The sequence below is a fragment of the Lynx canadensis genome, chromosome A2, assembly GCF_007474595.2.
Source record: "Lynx canadensis isolate LIC74 chromosome A2, mLynCan4.pri.v2, whole genome shotgun sequence".
Taxonomy (NCBI): Eukaryota; Metazoa; Chordata; class Mammalia; order Carnivora; family Felidae; genus Lynx; species Lynx canadensis.
This window is the reverse complement of record NC_044304.2, coordinates 163,238,087-163,245,816: the sequence shown is the minus strand read 5'-3', so window position 1 is coordinate 163,245,816 and position 7,730 is coordinate 163,238,087. Positions and strand designations below refer to the sequence as shown.

General features: G+C 61.3%; 1 protein-coding gene across 1 annotated transcript; it reads left to right on the top strand.

Moving 5' to 3' along the window:
- Positions 1-280: 280 nt before the first annotated feature.
- Positions 281-7,078, top strand: CRYGN (crystallin gamma N). The gene is made up of 4 exons (XM_030295934.1): positions 281-413; positions 2,060-2,308; positions 4,374-4,519; positions 6,880-7,078. Exons 1-4 carry the CDS (start codon positions 393-395, stop codon positions 7,013-7,015), a joined length of 552 nt encoding a protein of 183 aa, XP_030151794.1. The 5' UTR covers positions 281-392; the 3' UTR covers positions 7,016-7,078.
- The last annotated feature ends 652 nt before the right edge of the window (positions 7,079-7,730 follow it).

The window sequence follows — 7,730 nt, the reverse complement described above, 5'->3', positions numbered from 1 at the left end:
GGGGCAGTGGGGCCCGGCACGTGTGTGTGTGTGTGTGTGTGTGTGTGTGTGTGTGTGCGCGCGCGCGCGCCCCTGACTCAGCAGGGACCGCCGGCGCGCTGGGGTCAGAGGTAGAGTAGACCCCGGGGGTGCTGGCTGGGGCTCGCTGGGCCGCGATGACCCCGCAGGCACCCGGCCGTCCCCGGGCAGGGGCGGGGCGCATGGCCGGGCTCCCGGCGCCCGGGGTTCGGTCCCACGGGCGGCCCGGGGCGGGGCGGGGCCTCCCCAGGCGGGCTTAGCGCACCGGACAACACTAACGCCCGGGCCAGCAAATCTTTTGTCCGGGGCGGCGCTGACCCAGCAGGGCGCCGCCCGCTTATAAAGGGGCCTGCGGCCCGAGGGGCGGGGACACCATGGCGCAGTGCTCCGGCAAGGTGAGTGTGGTCCCTCCCGGCCCGACGTTAACGACGTTACCCACACTGCGTTCCACTTTTCCCCCGTTCCGGGGAGGCGGGGGCCAAACCTAATCTTTGCACCGTTCGCCCTTTGCATCTGACAGACCTGAGCGAAACTGGCAAAATGTCCTACCCAAACCGGGCGCCCTGGCCTCTCTGGTGTGGGAGGTGGGAAGGCCCCGTCCCCACCCCCTCCATCAGTGGCTCTGGAGAGGTTTGAGGGATCCTGGAATCCTGTGGGTGACTAGCTCTCCCTAAATATCTCTGGGCCATCGGCCAGGCCTGTCTTGGGCAGGAAGGTGGCAAATTTGGATCTCCCCCAACCGTTCTCGCTGGCTAATCCGATGCAGCCTCTGTCTCCAGGGGCCGCATTCAGGGTTAGTGCGTGAGCACATTATTCAGTCTGCACTGGCTAGGTTATGCGTCAGTAACAGACAACCCCCAAGAGCCCCTCGTGCCCCTGCACACCCTCCCCCAGGCCCAGAGGCACAGCTGGGGAGTCACGCCCTGGGCTCTCAGAGCTTCTGCCCAAGGGGCCCAGAAGGGAAGTCCTTGGCATGGGCACAAATGATTACACCGGTTACCAGGCCCCAGGAAACGTTAATTTGTACTTTGCCAGGGCCCTTCGAGGCGCACAATTCTTGAAAACTAGATAGTTACTGAATGGTTGGAGTTTCAGGGTCCACTGCAGTAAATGAACTTTGGGGTTGATAGCGTGCATGGTGTTTAGTTTAGGGACAAGGAGAACCTGTCCGTGCTACGTTGCCATAGGACACGGTGTCTGAACTGCCCACCGAGTTGGTAATGTTCCAGATCTGACACATGCCTGTCACCCACAGGAGAGGCCTAGTACACAAAGGGACGAGTTGCATTGAAAAAGCCCCCTTTTTAGCCATTAATCCCTGCACCAGGCTCTGACTGGTCTCCCTGCATTCAGTGTCTCCCGTTAAGGGGCCCGGTCCCAGGCACCCGACTTTCTGAAAATTCATTGTTTGGCTATGATGATGGGGTTGTGGGTGAAATGCTTTTTTTCTGAAAACACTTGGATGTTAGGTTTTAACAATGAACAAAAATTGAGTGTAAAGAATGCAGTGGGAGGGGCGCCTGGGTGGCTCAGTCTGGTTGAGCGTTGACTTCAGCTCAGGTCGTGATCCCGCAGTTGGTGGGTTCGAGCCCCGCGTCGGGCTCTGTGCTGACAGCTCAGAGCCTGGAGCTGCTTCGGATTCTGTGTCTCCCTCTCTGTCTCTGCCCCTCCCCTGCTTGCACTCTGTCTCTCTCTCTGTCTCTCAAAATTAAACATTAAAAAAAATTTTTTTTTAATGCATTGCGAGTTTGAAAGGAGCCTGTTTTCAAATGGGCCAGGGACAAAGGGGGAATCCCTGTCCCCAGATATTTTCTGAAATTTGGTTGCTCAACCGTGAGCTCCTAGGGTAGGGAGGGCCAGGCCCCGGACCTCAACCCACCTTGCATTCATTCCTTCACCCAGCTAACAGTGTTGAGCCCCTGCTGTACGCAGCTGGCCTGGGAATCAGGGTTCAATCGAGGGTGTTGGACCCCAGCTGTCTGCTCCCAAGACTGAAAGGAGAAAGCCCCTGACCCCGAGCCCTCTAACCTGGCCTTTCTAGATCACCTTCTATGAAGGCAAGCACTTCACGGGACGGAAACTCGAGGTCTATGGGGACTGTGACAACTTCCAGGACCGAGGCTTTATGAACCGGGTGAACTCCATCCGCGTGGAGAGCGGAGCCTGGGTCTGCTACGATCACCCCGACTTCCGGGGCCAACAGTTCATCCTGGAGCACGGCAACTACCCTGACTTCCTCTGCTGGAACGGCCACAACGACCACATGGGGTCCTGCCGGCCCGTGGGGATGGTGAGTGGGCCTCTGGCTGGGGGCCTCCTGCCAGAGTGACCGAGGGTCCGTGCTGCATGGCCTTCCCAGCTTTAAGATCTGATGAGGCTGTGGGATGTTTTAAGATGCAGAGATGCACCCCCCAACAGACCTGCCATCCCCCCCCCCCCCCCCCCCGTGTGTGGGCTGGCATGGGAATGAACAGGAGAGCCAGAGCCAGCTTCTGGAAGTCCTGTTTGTGTTTTTGAGAGAGTGGGGGAGGGGCAGAGGGAGAGGGAGAAAGGATCCCAAGCAGACCCCAGGCCCAGCACAGAGCCCGATGCAGGGCTCGATCTCACGAACCGTGAGGTCATGACCTGAGCCCAAATCAACACTCGGTCGTCGCTTCACCGGCTGAGCCCCCCAGGCGCCCCTGCCCCTGGAGTTTCTATACCTGACATTTACAGGCACGTATCAGGGAACCACCTTCCATTTCTGATCCCAAAATCTTGCTGAACTTTCCACTTAGAATGCTGTTGGAAATATTAGAAGTTTCGATTTGCAACTGGACGGGGGAGAATATAACCTAAGCAAGGCTGATTCGGGCCTGGTGTGTCCGCTCCTGTGGGTCATTTTGTGGCGCTTTTCAGGCGGCTTTGATGCTCTGGCTGTGGAATGACTGAAGGAGGTGACTAAGTCACCAGCTGGTCCTCGGGGAATTTGGGGGCGGGTCTCTGGGAGCCACACGAGTGGCTGTCATCTCACAGCGTGGCCCAGTGTGTGTAGGGAGAGCGTAGGAGGGACGTCACTACCCACGGTGATCGTTCATGTCTGCCCACCCCCCCCCCCCAAGGGGGATCCGAGGACGTAGGATTCACACAAGTTACAAGCGCTAGCTGACCGGCTCTGAGGTCCACATGGTCAGGTGGGAAATGGCAGATTCCTGAATCAGAGGGTCCTCAGAGTCTCAGCCGTGTGTCTGTAGAAGGACCTGTCCCTGGATGTGGGGCCCAGGTGGTCCTAAGTGAACATCTTAGGAACCCCAGGGAAGGGGCCTCCTGTATTGGGGCCCCCTCTCTCTTCCACACGAGTCCGGGGCTTTGGCATCTCAGATTGGAAGTATGCTCCCTTAGTATTTCCACTAGGCCAGAGACATTTGGAAAAAGGAGTTAATGTGGTTGGCCCTGGATCTTGCATACTGCTGTTTAAAAAGAAAAAAAAAATTAAGCTTATTTATTTAGAGACAGAGCGTGAGCAGGGGAGGGGCAGAGAGAGCCGGAACGAGAGAGAATCCCAAGCAGTCTCCACACTGCCAACGCAGAGCCCGATGTGGGGCTTGAACCCACAAAACCGTGAGATCATGACCTGAGCTGAAACTGAGTGTCAGACCCTTAACCTTAACCGACTGAGCCACCCACGCGCCCTTGCATAATGCTGTTTTTATGTAAACTATCCCGGAGCCTGCTGGGAAATGGCCCTCCTCTGTCTTTCGGAAATGCAAGGAATCTTATAGGGCACTATATAGTGTCATCCCAGTAAGCCAGCTGGGATTCCAGCAAATGAGATCTCTGTTATTTGTTTTAGATTTTTGGCTTCGTGTTTTAATAAAAGGTTCTGTTACAGTTTGTAAAATATTATCCTTGAGAGGCTTGCCCGTGGCCTGAGGCCCCAGGGTGGGGATGAAGGGCAGAGGAATGTGTTGGTGTGGCTGGGGCCTACGTCCCCCAGTGCAGGCACCAGAAGGGAACCCAGCGGCCCAGGCCCTGGTCAGAGCGCGGCCACTGTGTCCCCCGGCGGTCTGGCCCGCTCCAACCCTTGGATTCTTTAGCTGAGGAGAGAGGAGATTGGACTGGTTCAGGGGCCCTGAAGCCTTTTAAAGTGATCGACCCCTCTCATCCGGCCAGATCTCATGTCCCAGAACAAGCAGAGTGCTGGGTGGGCCACTTAGGTTGGGGTGGCACTCACCGCCCCCCCCCCGCCCCCAGCATCGGGTGCCCCGAGCCCCGGGGCGATTCTGAGTTTCTGGCCACGTGGGTTCTGTGTTGGGGGGGAATGGGACTCAGGGCCGTTTGCCTTCTTTCCTTCCTCCGCTCCCGCGGGCCCGCAGCATGGGGAGAATTTCCGCATGGAGATCTTCGAGGGGTGCAACTTCACCGGCCAGTGCCTGGAGTTTCAGGACGACTGTCCCTTACTGCAGAGCCGGGGCTGGGCCAAGAACTGTGTCAACGCTGTCAAGGTGTATGGGGACGGCGCGTGAGTAGAGGCCGCAAGGCCGCCGACCGCGGCCCGGCTGGGCCCTGCACAGCCAAGTGTGTGGGGAGGCCGCCGGGCGGGCCCGACCCCAGCAGCGGGGGAGGCCCGGCACCCCCTCAGCTGCCTCCTCTACCCCAGTCAAGCAGCGGGGAGGCTTCCTCCGTGGCTCCAGAAGGCCGTGGTGAGGAGACATGGGGCCCCAGAGGTAGGCCTCCCCAGTGGGAGCAGACGTAGCAGGGCCCTTTGCGGACTAACGGTTCTCTAAGATTAGACTGAGCTCGGGGACAGTACTTTGGTCCCCTCGAACCAGAGGAAGCCCGCTCGCCCTGCACAACCCGGTCCTACTCGGCCAAGGGGACCCCTGAGCTGGAGCTCTCCTACCGAGCGGGCAGACCCCTGCCACACAGCCCCTCCGGGGAGCTGGACGTCATGGCGGCTCACTTCCGGTGGACAGGTTGTGGCCACGGGGGTTTTGCCCAGGGCGTGTCTGCCCTGCTCCTGGAGAGTGGTCAGGACCCCCGTGCTGGCCTGGCTTCTGCCAGCCCCCCGTATAGTCAGCTCCTCCTGTGGGCCACTGGGTAGCGTCATCTCCGTTTACAGCGGAGCAAGCGGAGGCTCCGCAAGTGACCTGGCCCCTGCTCGCTCGTGAACGGCACGGCGGGGGTGGCAACCAGGCGTCAAGTCAGAGTGTCCCCGGTGTGGAGCAGGGAGCCTCCCCTGACCTCAGTCCCGGCCCCTCTGCCGAAGAGCCCCACGCGGGTTCCGGGAACGTGGCTCCCGTCACAGCAGCTAAGGGGTCCAGTTGCTGTCTGCGTGCCCGAGGTGGGGGATCAGGGAACGTCACGAGGTTCAAGAGTGGTCACGGGAGGGACTGAATGGAGGTTGTGGCTGAGCCAGAGGGAGCACTGGACCCCTCGCCTCCCCGGCACCCCCCAGGGGGGTTCTCTCCTCCTTCCCAGAGTCCCAGGGGGACTCAGCTCCCTCCCCGCTATTTCTCTGTCACTCTGACTCTATCCAGGGTTCCTTTTCTCCTGTCTGCCTTTCTCTGCCTTTCAGAAATGTTTGCCCTCAGTTGAAGGCCTCAGGGAATCCGGGGGTAGAATTCCAGAACAACAGTTTGCCTGGAAAACGACCGGCTAAATTATGTCTCGTGAGGCCAGAGTCATACCTTTGCGTGGAAGGTGTCCTGAGACCCCAGCCGCAGTCCCCCAACACCCACCCTGGGAAGACTCCAGGGGCCTCTTTAGGAAAAGGGGGCGGGGGAGGGTGGGAGCTAAGAGTTTTGAGTGCAGGGGCCCGGGGTCTCCCGGAGCTCCCGCTTACTCAGCGGCTGTGTATGGCCAGCCCCACATCTCACCCAGGGCTCTGCTCTCCTCCCTACGGGGGTTCACCCTTTGCTCCTGTGACTACCTTTAAAAAAAAAAAAAAAAAGTAAGCCCTTGGCCAGGGTGATGGCCTGGACCACCGGGTCTGGGGGCGGTGACCTCCGTCAAGCCCTTTCCTGGGGTCTGATGGGGAGCCTCCAGGCAGGTCTCCCTACCACCTCCCAGACACCAGCCGCGGTGTTCCGCTGGTTCCCGAGTCAGCGCAGGATCGACCGGTCCCCACAGCCACGGGTTCTGGGGGGCATTTGGAGGGAAATGTGCCAGGTCGCTCTCCCTACTTCCTGCCACCCCCCAAAGAGCACAGTCCCTGCTGCGGATGGGCCACGCCCCCTCCTCCCTCCCTCTTCATGCCTGGTCCCCAAAGTCACAGCAGGAAGCCCGGGGGACGTTTACTGCGGAGGCCCAGCCTGTCCTTCCTCTTCTTCCTTTTGGGGACTCCTGCATATACGCCCCGAAACCTTGGGCCTGAGCCACCCACGGGCATGAGGAGGGGGAGGAGGGGGGAGGGGCAGGAAGGGGGTGGCCGGGGAAGCTGCCCTCAGCAGGCGACTGGGGGGGGGGGGGAAGGGGGTGGCGTGTGACTTGGGCAGTCACTCCCTTCTCTGGGCGGGCTGGGCTCAGAAACTCTGAGTCTGTCTCAGCCAGGAGAAGGCTCCTTCAGCAGCCGAGTGCTTTGGGGGGGGGCGAGGGCCACAGTGGGGTTCGCCGCAAAGACAGAGTCAGGGCACCCCATGGCCTGGGCCGGAAGGACCCCAGCGACCCGCTTTGCTCCCCGCGGTGGAAGAGCCAAGGGCGAGGGAGCATCAGGAGGGGGGAGGAGAGGCCAGCCCCACGGGCCCTGCCCCACACCTCCCCCCCTCGGCTCGGGCCCCCCACATTGGCCGGGAGGGGTGAGGGGTGGCGGGCAGGCGGGGAGGCGGTCAGACCCTGTGCTGCTCAGCGGCTCACGGCCGCCTGGCCTCCCTCTGGCCGCAGGTGGGTCCTGTACGAGGAGCCCAACTACCACGGCCGCATGTACCTGGTGGAGCGGGGTGACTTCCGCAACTACTCGGACTGGGAGGCCCACAGCTCTCGCGTCCAGTCGGTCCGCAGGGTGGTCAACTTCTTCTAGCGGCAGCCCCTTCCGGCCCCACCCTGGGCTCAGACCCTGAGGAATAAAGATCGTGGAAAAGGAGAGCTGAGCTGGCCTGAGTGATTCCCCCGCCCCTCCCTGACCGTGGGGCGGCCGGCAGGGCACCTGGGCCCCGGGCGGGGAGCTGAGGGCGGCGGAAGGGGCCAGAAGGGATCTACAGGCCCTGGCGCCGAGCCCTTTCATTTGACACGGCAGGCAGAGGCGTGCGCCCTGAGCGGGAAGGACAGCCTCCGGTCCCAGAGCCCGCTCCCCGTGGAGCCAGGATAGGGCCAGAGCGCCTGTCAGGGGAGAGTCGGGGAGAAGTAAGGGGGGGCTGAGGCCGCCGCTCCCTCCCGGCTGTGCCTCTCCTGACTCAGCAGCCCCGGGGCGGCCAGGCCACGCGGTCCGCTCTGCAGCCAAACGCCTGACCCAGGGTTCACGAGTCTGCCTCTCTGGCTGATCTTGGCCTTGGGGTTTACGGGAAAGGCCCCTCTGAAAAGATGGGCTGGGCCTTGGCGACACATTGCCCGCTTGATCGTGTAGTGGGGGCTCGGAAGATTCGGGAATACGCGGACCCCGAGGCAGTGGAGGAGGAGACTTGGAAGGAGCCGTCAGGGCTGAAGACCATCGCTCCCGCGCCCGGCCTGCTCCCGGGGCTGGGCAGACCCAGGGGCCTGGCTCCCTTCACCCCCTTGGGTGAACCCGTGGACCTTGT

Excerpts from the sequence above, each read along its gene's own strand:
- CRYGN (XM_030295934.1), top strand. The coding sequence starts at position 393 with ATGGCGCAGTGCTCCGGCAAG. Across the intron at positions 414-2,059 it reads TGGCGCAGTGCTCCGGCAAG|ATCACCTTCTATGAAGGCAA; the intron begins GTGAGTGTGGTC and ends TGGCCTTTCTAG. Across the intron at positions 4,520-6,879 it reads AAGGTGTATGGGGACGGCGC|GTGGGTCCTGTACGAGGAGC; the intron begins GTGAGTAGAGGC and ends CTCTGGCCGCAG.